The sequence below is a fragment of the Dipodomys spectabilis genome, unplaced genomic scaffold (genome assembly GCF_019054845.1).
Source record: "Dipodomys spectabilis isolate Male_0828 unplaced genomic scaffold, ASM1905484v1 ptg000297l, whole genome shotgun sequence".
Classification (NCBI taxonomy): Eukaryota; Metazoa; Chordata; class Mammalia; order Rodentia; family Heteromyidae; genus Dipodomys; species Dipodomys spectabilis.
The window spans coordinates 17,966,042-17,982,929 of NW_024870974.1; the positions used below are offsets into that span (position 1 = coordinate 17,966,042).

At 41.2% G+C, this 16,888-nt stretch overlaps 1 protein-coding gene across 1 annotated transcript in view; it reads right to left on the reverse strand.

Annotated features, from left to right (window-relative positions):
* The window catches only part of Arhgap10 (Rho GTPase activating protein 10), a 210,102-nt gene that overhangs the window by 70,624 nt on the left and 122,590 nt on the right, over nucleotides 1–16,888 (reverse strand). The window contains exons 14-15 of the mRNA XM_042701765.1: nucleotides 10,579–10,653; nucleotides 4,062–4,149 (exon numbers count right to left, since the gene is read on the reverse strand). Of these exons, the coding sequence (XP_042557699.1) occupies nucleotides 4,062–4,149; nucleotides 10,579–10,653 (163 nt within the window). The remainder of the gene's footprint in view (nucleotides 1–4,061; nucleotides 4,150–10,578; nucleotides 10,654–16,888) is intronic.

Consider the following 16,888-nt stretch of genomic DNA (forward strand, 5'->3'; position numbering starts at 1 on the left):
AAAGAAGGGGGGAGCAGAAAGTAAATTACATTGCAATCTAAATCAGAAGGAAGAAAACTAGAAGTCAACCTTTATGGCTTTAGGACTGGTTTCAAAATATGGACAAGCAGATTGAAAGACCAATTAGAAGTCAACCTTTATGGCTTTAGGGCTGGTTTCAAAATATGGACAAGCTGATTGGTCAAGAAGGAAAAAGGTCATGCATTTGCAGGAAACTTAGAGGGTATGGAACCAAAAGGAAGGAAAAACGAGAGCCTTTGGCAAAACCAGAAGAAGGATTTCTTTTCCAATAAAAATGAATTTGTGTCTAAATACCTTCTACCAGCTACTTCTATCATTGCCATATGTCTAGAGAGGCAATGCCCCATAAAAATAAATATTGTTAATGTTAGGAAAGCAGTAATAAAAATGACAAGTTCTCCACTCAAAATGTATTATACTAAGCCACTGTCTCTTGCAAGCCTCCCACCCAACATGCTGTAAACCACTTCTCTTTGCCACCCGTTGGGATCTGTTTGGAGATATAAATCGTATTATTTGCCTAAACTGGCATTTCTTTCCCTGAAAAATCCCATTCCAATTTCCAAGCTTAAAAGAAGTTTCCTCCAGGTAGAATCAATTTGCTAGAAACATCTCACGAGACATATCATGAGTTGTTTCACAATGAGAAAGTGTTATGATAAAGATATTGCCAGAAATAAAAATTATGGTCTGTTTCAACAAGAAAGCATTCACAAGGTTGATATTCACCCCTGAAAAAGAGTAAGTAAAACAAAACAAACAACAATAACAACAACAACGACGAAAACCACCTTCCCCAAGTCAGTAGAAGAAAAGGGAGATGACATACACAGTTCTGATCTGCATTGTTTTCCTTCTCCAAGACCCTGCCCTGTGTTTGCTCTCTGTTTTAGTTTGCTGCTTTGGGGGTTGTTTGCCTCCTCCCCATCTAGCTTCCCATCCAATAAAAAGTTGGTATTTGCAGTGAGAAGAATTGAAGTACCAGAAATGGTGCAGTGGCTCAAGTGGTAGAGCGCTTGCCTTGAGCTGAAGAGCCAGGGACAGTGCCCAGGCCCAGAGTTCAAGCCCCATGACTCCACCCCTCCCCCCCAAAAAAATTAAAGAGCCACTGTAGGGTAGGAAAAGTTGTATTTCAGCTCAGTGCCCTGGTCCATGAGCAACAGATTTAGAATCCCAACCCTGATTGGCTGGCTGCAAGACCTCAAGACCTGGAACTATCAGGCTGCATCATCTTTTAGAATCACTTGCTACGGTCACAACTATGTGGGTTACACAGATGCAGGAAGATGAACACTGAAGATTTCTCCCACTTGCCCATCACCAGAAGAGAATGTCAAATCCTCAATGCCACATTTTTGGTTGCTAAAAAATAATGTAAGGGGGGGAAAATAACAGCAACCTAACTAACTTTCACATCTCCCAATGCACCTGTGGCTTAGGATAATTTCCTCATCACATTCAGGCGGAATGTGTACATTTTTAGGACTGAAGTTATATAATCATAGCATCTCATAGCATCACTCTGTAGACAACGTCTGCTTCAAAGGGGAAGCCGTGTGGGGAAAGGGGAGGGTACACAAGAGCAGGGACAGTAAGGAATTGGCTTCAGTGAGTATAAAACGCACAAAATGTAACACTGCAGGACTGGATTTTTCACCCTTTGCTGACTCATCTTGGCCAATTTGTTTACTTGTCTCAGGTATGAGTTTGAAAACAGTAAAATGGATTAAAGGCCTCCTGCTAGAATAGTAAAATCCTCTGTTAACATATTCAACACAGTCGGTGAACATTGTCAACAGATTCAGTTCATTGTATGTTTATGTTCTCCTACACCATTTCCTTTATGAATGTACTACATGCTTTCCCAACCTCCGTGTTAGCATCACTTTGGATTGAATAATTCTTTAGGAAGAAGGGCGAGCTGTCTTTGTATTGCCAGATCCTTAACAACCCATCCTTGATCTCAATCCATCAAAATCCAGCAGCGACCCCTTTAGCTATCCTGACAACCAAGAATGCTCACAGACATCATGATTCTAAAGCAGGATTGATGAGACTCCTTTGAAACCACATCAAAACCACAGTTAGGATCAGTGGCAATCTACATACCCAATTCAGAGATTTAGCCTTAAATTTTAACTCTTTATCTACTAGGGTTGACAACAATGCATACAAATAGTCGAAAAGTAACTAAAAACATTTTCAAATAAGACACTCAAAATCAGATAATACACACCTCAACTCATCAGCAAACATGAAGGTAAGTAGAAAGTAGGACAATCAGGTAACAGAGGTCTCCCAATATGATGCAACAGGCCTCCATAATGTAATTACTAAAGTAATTACATAATACAATACCTGAGCTGAATCTAACAGTGACCTCAAGTTTAACTATTTGGCCAAATCTAACATGTACAAACTTTTATTTGTAAAAAGTCATCCAGGTTCATCTGTACATAAAAGCCAGGTTTGGGGGGGGGGGGGGAGAGGAGGTTGTACCAGTTTAAAAAAAAAGATGAATAAAGCCTATCAACCATATGAAATGTTCGTATAAAGGCTTTTGAAATAAACTGAGTGTGTGCTGAGTACCGAGGGGCATGAATTTTATGGGGTGTAATCATCATATTCTGACCATTCCATCCTTTCTGCGATAAATCGAGTGTTTGTGATTTCAGGATCACACTGTTTTGGAAAGTCTTTTAGGCATATAAAGTACAGGGAAGATGGGCTGCATGGAGGATCCAAGGTTCCAGAAGGCTGCCACCTGAAGCTCCAGGATGATGGAGTCTGACAATCCCTTCCTTATACTCATCTCCCTGCTCTTCCAAGTTTGTAATTTTTCATAACTTTTCAAAATATCAAATATAGCCTAAGTAGATTCTAACGTGCTTATTGGAATCCAAGTCATTTTTTACAAAAAAAAAAAACTATCATCTATCAACTTCTGACAGGGCTAGCCTTGGACCAGGATCTTCCTCCCTTGACTTCCTAAGTAGCTGGGACCACCAAACCCAGATATATTTTTTAATCTTTTTTTATTTTGCCTTTAAAAATTTTTTTAATAAAAAAATACTCATACACAGTTTTCCAAACACAACATTCCACTTTAAATGCTATTTTTCCCAACCTGCAACTCTCAACTCTATACTTTAATACTTTTTCCTCTTCTTTATAATTGTCCTTCAAAATTTTATCACTGAATTCCTTTCTTTACTGAAGAAAGGATAATAGCTCCTTTATATGCCTTGATGTTCAAATCCATGTAAACTAGAAAAAAATCTTCCTATTAGCCTAAAACAAAAAAGATTCAATAAATCCAATAGTCTTCATCCTTAACGCTTTAGTATCAAATACCTAGAATTTACACCTATAGTAGATATCTATTACAAAACCCAAAACTATTCCAATTCCATTCTGTTCCAATTTACCTAAAACTGAGGTTTTGTCCCTTGCTTACCTCATTTTCTGGAACATTAAATACCTCAGTAAGTTTCCACTCCCTCCTTTTGACCTTCTCCTTCTCTCTCGTGTTTGCTTATTGGCTCTCTCCCTTTCCTTCCTCTCTCCCTTCCTGCTCCCCTCTCCTGTCCTCCCTCCCAATAATTGAACTTAGGACCTCGTGCTTTCTTAGTAGGTGCTCTACCACACGTTAGTTGTGTCTCCAGGCTCTTTGTTGGTTATTTTCAGGGTAGGATCTTAGATTATGCTTGGGATTCCCCGTGTCACTAGAAAGAACAAGTACCTGCCACTGAGCCCAGTCTTTATGACTCTGTATAGCTGAGATTACAGTCCTTCACCGTTTCACCCAGGCATTGGCTGAGATGGGATCTCATGAACTTTCCTGCCCAGGCTGACTTTAGAATGTGACCCACTGATCTCTGTCTCCCAGGTAGTTAAGATTATAGGCCTGCACTACCATTCGCAGACTATTTCTCCTTTTCAAGAGCTTTAATTATGTGGATTTTTGTAGGGAGTGAACATCTGCTTTTTGTCAGAAATACAAGCAGCACTGTCTCCTCCTGTGGAGGAGAAGCACTTACCTTAAATATTGCTTCAGGGCGCTTGTGATGGTCTTCACTTCCCAATCTATGGAATTCTCCAGGTCCAGCTCATTGCATGTTTTGACATCTAGTGAACAAGCACAAAAGGAAAATGAATTACAACCTTGAACGTTCAAGTGTCCTCCTCACCAATTCACAAAGCTTCCATTTTCAAGTAGTCAATCAACGAATGATTCTGGAATTTCCTAGAGGGAGAAAAACAACCTGATATTCAATTGCTTCCTAATAACCTAAGCCACATTCTACACTTCAGAAAGTCTGTGGTAGAAATTAATGTAGAAGCATATAAGCTCTGGGCTAGGAGCAAGAAAACATTCACAACTGCGGCTCAGGCAGAGCCAAGGCTAGCCCACCACTGCTACGGGCATTCCTCAGCAGCAGTGGCGTCCAGCATGTGGCATTTCCAGGTGAAAGAACAGTGTGACCTGACTCCAGTGGTACTATAGCCATCACAGAGTGTTATTACACAGCAACAAGTCAGTGTTGCTAAGTTTGGTTCCACATTCCAAGATCCATACTCAACACTGATCTGCCTAAAGATGAATCCATGGGATCAACCAAAGCAGAAAGAGAACAACATGGACCTGTGAGGTTTCTCTGTGGTTTAACCTGACTTAAACAGTACATTACATATACAGGGATCAAAGTGTCACATTACTCCATTAACAGGTACAATCTTCATGTCTATGTATCCACTACAACCTAAGAAAGAAAACCAGATAGTGAGAGAGGGGGTAAGACTCATAGAAATATAAACACGTGGAAAAGTAACAATAACCTCCCCATCTTGTATAACTAATGCAAGTAAATAAAAAATTAATGTTTAAAAAGAAATAAAACTGAAATAAAATGAACCAAATGCCAGTTAAAAAGCATCATTTCTGGGCAGTCTTCCCCAATGTACATGCTCATCCTGGAGATAATTACTGCATACCTCTATGCTATACCTCTGACATTGTTAAATTAAACTAGCTTTCTTCTTGTCCTAAAGTGTGCTCCTGATGCTATTTGCAACTGTATTTTTAATAACTAGAACATTCTAAAGAAAAGGTGTGTGGTCCAAAGAAAGGTATAAGGTAGAGGTGTCAATCCTGGTTGAACTAAAAAAATGACAGAAAGGCAGATGCTGTGTATGCAGTGGCATCTTTGACCCCTGTCTCTCAGGGTCAAGACACACAGTGTGGCTGGCAGCAGGAAAGGGCACACATGGTATCTCAAAGCTTCAATGTTGGAAAGAAGTTAGTCCAGAAAGCCACCCTCAAGCCAGGTTAACTGCATGTCTTCTTCTGCACCAGAGATCACAATGCTAGGGGGAACATCAAAGTGATTCAAGAATATGGGCAGACCTTCATCCATTATTAAATACGGCATGTTACCAAAAAGCCTGAGTGCTCAGTGGTGGCACCACCCAAAGGAAGGGGCAGCATACGGGTTACAGGAATGGCGTGGAGTTGTCACCGTGAACTTGCCCGGCTTTCTAGACTTCCGTCCTGAGGAGGACACCACAAGGGATTCACAGAAGAGACTCTCTTTCACTCTAGAGGGATGATTCAACCAAGACCCAGAAAAATCTAGCTGTTTCTGAGGGATTCCTGTGCCCCTCCCTTACATAGTATGTGTCTCCATGGGGAAAGACAATGTCTTGCTGGGATTTCCTTTTTAACAAGCACTTTAAAAAAAAAAAAAGGCTGTTAAAATAGGGCCACCATATTTAAGTCACACACAGCCTGAAAAATTTTAGCCTGGACCATGACGAAAAATGGGTAACTTAATGTTGACTCAAAACTTTGTGAAAATAAAACAGATGAAGTCAATTACTCAAAGGTCTGGAAAATGTTTAGCACTCCCACATTTCTTGATTACAGCAAGTGACAGCAATATGGAATAAATGACAACAATGGGAATTGACATGGATTACATTTTGATCAGCTCCTACCATTCAGAAACTCATGTGTTACTGAGCCTGTCAGACAAGCCACAGACACATCCGAGAAATCAAATTAAGCACCCTGATTAAAGATGCAATCCTTTATAACTAAGACTAAATAATTCTGTTCTAATGGTTTTGCCAACCAATTACTTCTGTAACTGAATATTCTGTCTCTCATTCAATCAATTATTTAAATCTCATCTTAGCATACAAGTCAGATAACATTTTCAATCAACCTGCTACTCCCAAATCACGATTTTAAAATCCAAGAAGCTTCTAGACCGAAATCTCTCATTTCTAACATCCTACCAAATTATCATCCTATATTTTGAGAATCAGATTCTTTCCATGGGAAAATAAGCTACCCTTCTAAATTCATGGGATAAAAAGTAGCTGTCACATTAGCTTCTGATGGTGAGACTCTGGTGTTCATCCTCTATTCAATTGTCACTGTTTTCAAATAACTCAATCATCCCTAGCAGGCCTTTAAAATTAGTCGATGTAGCAGCACTGGTACCTAATTGGTTAATATGCATTTGGATGCAATGCATTTGGAACAGTTGTCCAGCAAGTATGTTCTGCCATACATGTGGGGGAAAGCTCTTGAATCCTTTCTGACCAAAGAACAATATACTCATGATCGGTTAAAAGAGTAAGGAGCAAGCTGAGCTACAAAGAGCTGACTTGTTGTCTGAATGACTTGTCCTCTACTTGCATAAACTCTGGTTATGTCTTTGAAACTGGAAAGGTTCAGCTCCATCTCAATTTCCAAGGTCATTTTTTGCAGGTGCTGGTGGCCTATGCAATGGGCCCGGGGGTCCTCAAAGGAGATGAATTTCGTATATATACTTGATAATCGAAAATCAGAATTTTTCAGCTACATTAGTCTACTTTCCCTCCAACCTATGTTGTTCCACAAACATAGAAATGAATGTTTTTAAAGCAAAACTCCTCTAAATTTCTGGTTGTTTCCTATATATGGTTCTGTGTCTCAAATAAAATCATCTAGCCATTTTTTTTTTTTGAAAATAAGATTTAGAAGGATCTAGTGAATTCACCAGACCATTTTCTCAAAAATTCCCCTTCCCCTGCTCTGGTTTCTTTCTAAAGTGGGGTGGGGGGTGGGGGAGGAACACAGGATAATTCAGATTTCTACTACTATTATAATTCTCCTTTACATCTCTCATTTCATTTAGTAAAACTCATGACCCTCCCTGCCATCTTCAGCTACTTAAAAAGTTCTTTCCCCAGACTGTGTGTGACCTGACTCACAGAGAGCAAAGGAGAAGGAAGAGAAATTGGCCTTCTACGTAGAAGGGTGGCAGCCATTCAGCTGAGCATTTTCTTTTGGAGAGCCCAGGGTAAAGCCTGTGCTAGGAATTCATTTGAAAGTTGCCTTTTGCTCCCCATGTGACAGCAGACACCCCCGGAGGAGGAAGGCCGCTGTCCTCTGCTCTACCTGGGCTGAAGAAGAATAAACAACTTCTCTATATGGAGCAGTTTCTACAGTTTACTATTTCAGGCTGGTTGGAGAGACGTATGAGAAGAGTGAAGAAGAAGGGATGAGAGAGAAGATAGAAGGATAATAAGCAAGAGGGCTGGGAAGAGGAGTAAAAGATAGGAGGAAGGGAAGGGTTAGAGGAGAGAAGGAAGGGCTAGAAAATGGGCAAGGGAAGAAAAAGGAGAAAAATGATTTTGTCTATTTTAATCTTAATAGACCACAAAAAGGAGACGAGTATCAAGCTCAGACACGAAGGGTTTATTCTTTCTTTAGAAATTACCACAAAATTACATGTGAGCATTAATGAATATTTAAAACAGAAAAAAATTATGTACAAAACAACAATATTCAGTAAATAGCTCTCGAAAACCAAATAAAGGCAGCTTCCCTGAAAAACATTAAATGGCTTACAACTTTTTCTCAACTTTTTTGCAACTGTGGGGATGGGAGCGAGGAGCTGGTATTTCTCAAATGTAAAAAAAAAAAAAATGGGGAGAGCGTACTGGTAATGGGGCTTCTACTCAGGCCTCACTCTGTGTGGCTGTCCTTACTCAGGGCGGGCACTCTACCCGTTAACTCACATAAGAATCTCAAAAGGCTTTTCTGCCTCTGTTGGCTTTGAACTGTGATCCTTAGATCTCAGCCTCTTGAGAAGCTAGGATTCTAGTAGTAAGGCCAACTCTCAACTTATTTTTCATTTTTATGAAGAAAATTCTATTACCAACAATATGCTTTGAAAAAATGCAATCTATCTATCTATCTATCTATCTATCTATCTATCTATCTATCTATCTATCTGTGTGTGTGTGTGTGTGTGTGTGTGTGTGTGTGTGTGTGTGTGTGTGTGTGTGTGTGTGTGTGTGTGTGTGTGTGTGTGTGTGTGTGTATTACTTTCAGGGATAATAACAGAAGACAGATTGGTTTGAAAAAATGCAAAGCTAAAAACTTGGCATGCTCATCTGACCCTTTTTTCTCTTTCGGATATAAAACCTTAAAACAATAGAGGTGGGATCAGCTAGAGAAAAGGTATCTGTGGGGCTGTGTATACCTAACTATTCAAGACTAAAACAGTTTTAGGGGAGGAAGGGGTTTGAAATTATTTCAATTTGTGGACTTAACCAGGATGAAGAGAAAAAAAATACATCTTAAGGAAATCTTAAAGGAAAAGTGTAAAAAAAATCTGTTTTGGTAACAAAATAGCAAGAAAATATTATTAATGCTTTTTGATTGACACTTTTACATTCATTCATGTTCATTGATAAGAACAAATTCATACTGTGCAGCCCTCTTAAATGAATGAGGAAACAGAAAGTCAGTGACTTTCTCTCCTGCCAATCCTATAACTTCCTGTTTGTAGGATTATTAAAAAACACGGTGGCCAGCAACTCGGGAACGTGATGAACAACTTACGTCTGGGCGTCTGTATTCTGACACTCATAACAATTAAAGAGCGTTTTCCAGGTCATGAATTTTTGAGGGTTTAAGTATTTTAAAAGAAACATAAAACAAGGATCGCCTTGGGACATTATCCATGAGCAGAGGAGACTACCTCCCTCCAGTTAAGCAATGTTGTGAAGGTAGGATTTCATGGATTAAGAACAAATTTTGCAACAGCTTAGCACTTCAGACTGACCACAGAAACACCTTTGTTGAAACTCCTTGAACCAGAGTAAGAAGGTGACCATATAATGCCAGGATTTTTTTTTCCCCCTCGGTCAAAGTGCCACCAAAATGTGCCTGTATGTGTTCCGATACTAACAGGCCCTCCGGTTCTAATCATTATAACACCGTGTTGGAAATGAGAGCCGTGTTTCTAATTTTACATTTAAGTGAAAGCAGATGTTGTAGTCCCATTAAACTCTTCCAGCTGCTACTGAACCCCTGGCAACCTGAGCCTGTTTCACTTGGAGCCTACTCACGGTGCAAAGGAAAATCTGTATGCCAGATCTGCGCACCCAAGTTAAACCAGAGACTCGGAAAACGAAAACAGCTCAGAATGTATTCTAATGAGGCTCTCCAACTGATGACGGCCAATTTTTCCTGTGGTTAACAGCTTAAAAAAAAAAGAAGTCGATTATGAAATCCTTAATTCAAATACAGCCAAACAAGGAAGGCAACCCATAACATGCTACTCTATTTTATTCATCCAAGCCTCTGCTTCCTAAAAGCAGAGACCAAGGCACACTGCTATAATGTTTTATGATGTAGACAGGTTTAAACACAGTCCCAGCATACCTGAGGGCATTGTTAATACTGATTAATTAGGTGAAGTATCAAATCAACTAATAAGTAGCAAGGTCAGAATGACAGATTGGTTTGGTTTTCAGGCCAACCAAGCTGATGAGTTATCATGCTCCTCAAGAGGCAGTTTATTTTGGGATGGGCGAGAGGGAGAGATCTCGTCTTACAGGTGGTACTGAACTGGCAGTGGTGTGTAATGCAAAAGCGCTTTGTCATTCACATAACGTCTGGGGTAATGAAATGAACTCACTTTCTGGCTTCCTCTAGTCTGCAATGCCAAAGAACACTGTGTTATCAGCACAGATGGAGCGTGCCTGGTGCTGGAGAGGAGCCTGGTGCAAACTACAAACAAGCCTCTGTGAATACCAATGAATTCCTGAGAATCAAACACTTGCTGTCAAATGACAGTTTTGGAAGCTCCATAAAAATGAGCGAGTCCCAGTGGCTGTCTAAGCAAATGTACCGTCAAAATCCTGGACAGGCAACATGGAAGTTGTGCAGAGCCTGACTGCTACTTCACTGGACAAGTAAGCAATCAATGACATTTGCCTGAGCGTCGCATTATTTCTAACTCCTGTCACTTTTTAATAAGAGACACAGGCAGTCCTATGGTGATGCTAAATTAATTAATTAATTATTAATTAAATAAAATCATCTCCTGTCTGAGTCAACTGGGCTCTGGAGACAAATTCTCATCTAAGCCGAACAGAAAAATAAATAAATAAATACACAAGGACACAGGATGTCATTACAAAATATTAAGTTGTGGAGACAATGAATAGAAACAAATAACGCAGGGGAAAATGACTCAAAAAGCCGCATACCTGTCAATATACTCAGAAGTCTCTGGACCTTTGAGCTCACCCCCACAACTCTGTACAATCCTTGGTCATTTATACCTATTGCAAGAGACAAAAATGTTAGCAAGCTATAAGGCCATCATATTTTAAAAGGAATCATCAAGCAGGTGTACTCAGCATCTTGGCTAGCTCACTTTAGCAGCATTCCTGTTGACTAGAAAAATAACATTTGACAGGACCAAGTGTTTACCAATTTTTGTTTTGATTTGATTTTTTTATCAGCTTTGTGTTTGTGAGCTATGATTGGAAAGTAACCTCATAAAACAAAGCAATATGTGGGCAAAATATTATGCATGAAGAATGCTAAGGAAAAGTCAGGTATCATGAATACACTAGAACGCACCCCATACAATTGTAAAGATGCATCAAAACTGTTCATAGTGACATCCTTCTTGGGAAGTTTTTGCCTTATAAAAATAACATAATAGTGATGAGTAACAGAAATTATTTGGATGATTCCTAAAGATCATGGAAATTCCTTGCAAAGTAAAAGAACTGTTTTTTTTTAAAGAGTTCGTACAGAGAGTTCTTACAGGTCTTGTTCAAATGAGCATCAAAACAGACTAGCCAACAAAAATACACAAACAATGCACCCTCTCTCTATAGCAGAAAGTAAGGACACAGGAAATACAGTATCTTTGGGCACAACAGACAAAGGCAAGCAAAGGTGTCAGACTAACAGTATGAGAAGCAAATGTACATATTTAGGTTCTGACCTGAACAAACTAATTCTAAAAGTCATCTTGGAGCCAATTAGGAAATTGATGGCATTAAGGTAAGATAGGAAATTTTTTTTTTCAGTTGAATACTCTAATGGGGAAAAAATAACTCATCTGAGAAAGTGAGAAACAAAGCAAAACACAGTCGTAAAACCTATGTAAGGGTTGAATCTGGCTGAGGAGAATGTGAAAGCAGACTGTTATCAATCTCTACAATTTTACGTGGGACATTTTTTTTCATGATGATAAAATGACTTCTCGCAAAAGTGGCTCTTTGTCTTTACTTCCAGCGAGTTTCAGCTCTGGCTATGTGTTTATTTTCCACACTACAAATGTTCAAGCAAACAAGAACACAGAGAAAGTATCACTCATCCCAAGATTTCCAGAACAAAACAACCCAACAATCAAATAGGCCAGGGACTTTGCTCAAGGAAACTGAGGGCTTACTCTTCCTTTTTTTTTTTTTTTTTGTCGGTCATGAGGCCTGAACTGTGGGCCTGGGCGCTGACCCTCAGGTCTTCAGCTCAAGGCTAGTACTCTACCACTTGAGCCACAGCACCACTTCCGGCTTTTTCTGTTTATGTAGTGCTGAGGAATCGAACCCAGGGCCTCATGCAGGCAAGGCAAGCGCTCTACCACTGAGCCGCCTTCCCAGCCCTGAGGGCTTACTCTTTACAGCTCCTTGCATGGGTATGCAAAGAATAGACCAGTGTAAAGGAGTAGACTCAAGAGTTGCTTGGACATGCTCTGTGTCTGGAAACCAGGTCTGAGATCAAGGACAGCACCTTTGTGCTAGGTAAGAAGGAGAAGATGCGAACTCATGTTCTGTGAGTTTCCCACTTGCCACACATATACACAAACACTCACCACTCCTTGCCAAAGTCATTGTTTCTTTCTCTTTCTGCATTATACTTATTCCTCTGTGCTCATTTATAAGCTTCTCAAATGTCCTATGTCCTAACTACTCAAGATGCTGAGACCTCCTGGCACCAGTGGCTCATGCCTTATAATCCTAGCTACTCAGGAGACTGAGATCTGAGGATCGCGGTTCAAAGCCAGCCAGGGCAGGTAACTCCGTGAGACTCTTATCTCCAATAAACCACTAGAAAACCAGAAGTGGCACTGTGGCTCAAGTAGTAGAGCGCTTGCCTTGAGCTGAAGAGCTGAGGGATAGCGCCCAAGCCCAGAGTTCAAGCTCCACAACCAACCAAAAAAAAAAAGATGCTGAGACCCACAGGATAATGGTTTGAGCCAGCTTGAGAAGAAGAGTCTATGAGACTCTCCAGTTAACAAGCAAAATGCTGGAGTAAAGACCTGGCTGAAGTCATAGAAAGCCAAAAGAGAGCTCAGTTCAGGCCTCAGCACAAAAGAAGGAAGAGGGAGGGAGAAGAACAAGGAGGAGGAGGAAGAGAAGTAGCCAAGTAGCAAAATTCAGCAACTTGTGGTATCCAACAGGAGAAAAAACATGAGCCCTTTCCTTCTCCAAGAAGGCAGAGGGAATGTCCACATGGTTTGCCCAGAGGATTTTGTTCAGTACTACTCTATTTAAAAGTAGTCCTGTTGGGGGGCTGGTGGCTCATGCTTGTTATCCTAACTACTCAGAAAGCTAGGAACTGAGGATCACAGTTCAAAATCCAGCCCTAGGAGACAAATCCTCGAGACTCCTTTATCTCCAATTAACCAGCAAAAGTCCAGAAGTAGAGCTGTGGCTCAAGTGGCAGAGCTGCAGCCTTGCACACAAAAGGCAAGCGAGAATGTGAGGCAAGGCCCTTACTTCAATTCCTAGCTCCAGTGTGCTTGCCACATGTGCACTTAGACCTGCACGCGCGCGTGCACACACACACATACGTAGCACCTACAAGAGTTGAACCTCAGTGGCAGAGGTCAAAAGAGCAAGTCATATTGTGCAGTAAAATAACTGTGTGCCTCGATCAGGAGTGCTTAAAATACAGAAGAGATGGAATAAGAAGGTTACTTGAGCAATAATAATCAGGCAGTGCTGGAAATTACTATCAGATAATTGATCAAGTTCAAATTCATCAACCTGAGAGAAGTAGAGGTAATTGCGAATGCATAATGAGAGGTTCAAGGAGGGATTAAAGCTACGAGACACAGTTTTTCCTTTTCTAATGCGACTGAAATTAACCTTGTACAAAAGCAGGTTGGGAACAACATGTAAAACAATCAACTCTTGGAGCATTTGACAATTGTCACGCTGTTCCTAAAAGCTCTGGACTAAGAATTAGAACATACATCTAGAATACGTACACCAATGAGGGTGAACGAATATATACACGCCAACACACTGCCTTATTCCACTCAACCCAATACTCCCTAGTTCCAAGTAACAGGGTGTTTATCCCTCTAATAGCTGGATAGCATTCTCAATGGACACACACACTATATGCTCCTTCTCCAGTTGTCAGATGGATGCTTAGGCTGTTTCTGATTTCTTGGCTACTGTGACTGGAGCTGCGGTGAACATGACAGGGCAGAGGTCCATTTCCATTGGAGACAACCACCCAGGAATGCAATTGTTGGATCAAATGCCAATTCTGTGTCTGACTCTTTTGAGGAGGTTCTACTTTACATCTTCATTGTCCTGTATCTAAACTATTTCCAAAACAGCCATGCTGCCTTCTACTTTCAGCTCCCCCACCCCATCCCTTCTCATTGATTCTACTCTTGTCATAGACTGGGGTCTAAGGAGACCACTATCCAAACCTGTCAGTAACTCAGCCCAGCCCACAGATCCTGGGCAGATGACAGCTCAGCACCTCAGATCTGCTCACAAAGCCAATCTCTCACATCTCACCCACCAGCAGCCAACTCCAGCACCTTCTGCTGCAATCTCCCTCTGGAGCAAAAAGCAGGTGCTTCCAGCCTTGGAAACAGAGGTGATGTCTTCTTCCCTGCTTGCCATTTTAAATGACTCAAGTTTACACAGTTCCTCTACTGTAACACAACCCATTGTGCAGACTTGCAGCACCTTTTTGCAGGATGCTCAGGAATTGAGTGTCAGGGGTGCTGACTCCAAAATGTAGTACTCTAACTTCTGAGAGTAATGTCTGTTCCAGGAATCTTATGTCTTTTGCCCATCGCCAAGAGACTGTGCAAGGTCACCTGTTAACATAGAAGTAGTGTAAAACCTCAGAGGCCCTCACCATCTTAGTTGAGACAGATCCTAATCACGGAGAACAGAAACCACCCCTGCACCACGTTTCCCTCCAGTATATTTCCTATAGAAAACAGTCCATCAAACCTATGAGATGTGGGAAACAGGTACAGATCAAAGTAAACTGGAATGCATGGGGCAGTCAAGTAAAAATACACTTATGATCCAATCCATCAAAGCTTCCTGTCCATGTAGTGGCAAAAAAATTTTACTAGTATAAATTAGAAAGAGATTCAGATTGGAGGCAAAAGTCGTCTGTGGCTTTTTGCAAGACTCATTTTCGGCGCCCACTGTGGGGCATGAGAATATTAGAAAAAGACCTAGAGAGGAGTCTCGCTGAGGCCGCCTGCCCCTCCCCTCAGAGCAGCTGCAAACATCTGGCAAGAACCTCACTTTTTCTTTCCTTTGGCTTCTGCCTGAGAACAGGAGACCGGAAAGCCAGGGCACTGCGACCCTTTTGTTGTCCTCTGGTCATTTTACTACTCAAGATATTAATTCTTGGCCAAGTGCTCGTGGCTCACACCTGTAATCTTAGCTACTCAGGGGGCTGAGAGCTGAGAATCCATGAGGTTCAAAGCCAGCCCCGGCAATAAAGTTCGTGAGATTCTATCTCCAATAGACTATACCCTCCCCCAAACCAGAAGAAAGAAAAGCAGGAGTGGACTTGTGGCTCAATTAGTAGAGTGTTAGCTTTGAGTAAATTGAAGCTCAGGGACAGCATCCAGGTCCTGAGAACAAGTCCCAGGAACAGAACAAAACAAACAAAAAGACATTCTACCGCTCATACAACTATAGGACATGGGATTATGTTTAAAAAGCTAAGCCAGATAATTCTGCTCCTTGTTACAAAAAACAAAAACCACAAGCCATATAAAATTGCCAGACCAAGTGTCCAGGTGATCTACTTCTCCGTATGAACTGCTAGCAGGAGTGAAACACTGAAAATCTCTGCGCTCCCAGACCTTGAACCGCAAATGGGACTTCCCTATGAGTGGCCTCCATTATGAGATTTCCCTCTGCGCAAATACCCCATGCTTACTGGAGCACTGAGCCTGTGCCAAACCCCAGTGGTCTGTACTCTTCTGTGAGTACAACCCTAGGAAGGAACCCTACCATTACCCTGTTTTACAAATGAAAAAAAAGGGCTATCTTCATTTTAGTTATGGTTAATAAGTGCTAAAACTCAGATTCCACTCAAGACTGACTTCACGCTCTTTACCACTGCACTCATAGAAAATCAGTTCATCAGAACTTGATGCAAACATACCAGAGCCATCCTGACTACTGTGCAGCGTGCTTTACCAAGTCTGCCAGTTCAGAAAGCATGCCCTTGTTATCTTGATCCCGACCCCACACAATCTCCAAACCCAACTGCTCCCAAAGGACTGTATAAAGATCTACACATTTTCTTCAGTCCCATTCCATGGATGCGTCAAAAAGAAGAGAGTAGAATGTTACCATGGTAACAGAAAAAGAAAAAGAAGGCTGGAGAATCCATGAGCAGGTAACTGGACAAGCATTCACAAACATGCCAGCTGCTGGTGGCTCATGACTGGAATCCTAGCTACTCAAGGAAGCTGAGATCTGAGGATTGTGGTTTAAAGCCAGCCAATCTCCAATTAATCTTCAGTTAACCACTCAAAAACCAGAAGTGGAGCTGTGGCTCCAAGTGGTAGAGAGCTAGCCTTGAGCGAAAGAGCTTAAGGACAGTGCCCAAGCCCTGAGTTCAAGCCCTATGATCAATCAAAAAGAAATATCTTGCTAATAACCATAAACAAAACATGGATGTAGCGAAGATGGGGCAAGCTATCTTTTTAGGAAGCCTTCACTCCATTAGTTTATCTCTACTGTTCATGTGGAAGCCAGTGGCTTTTCCAGAGTTCTGTAAAATGAATAACCAGCCTTGCTGAGAAAGTGAATCTGCGGGTCTGATTTGCTGGAGTCTGTGTTTTCATTCTTTGGGGATACCGTCGGACTCCCCAGCTCCCTCCCACACCTGACTGTCCTCTAGGTCCACCCACACTCGCTTCATACCTATTCTGATTAAAAAAGAGGCAGTGAGCAAGATACCCTAGTTTACAGGGTACAGTTTCCAAGACAGTTGGTTCTTTATTTTTCTTCCTTTTGCACTGAGTTTGCCCTGGGCGATTTAAGATTCACATGAGATCTTGGCTAGGTACGTCCCCAGCCTCCCAAGATGAATACTGAGACCATACATGACTGTCTTCTTCCAGAGACTACCTGAGACCCCACTCCAACCCAAAACACTCGGGAAGGAGAAAGATCCTCAAGAGTACTTCAAGAAGGTTCTCTATATGCTGCAATGTTGCTTTGCAAATGAAGAGAAATTACTTTTACGGAGGAGGGACAAATCAAGGCA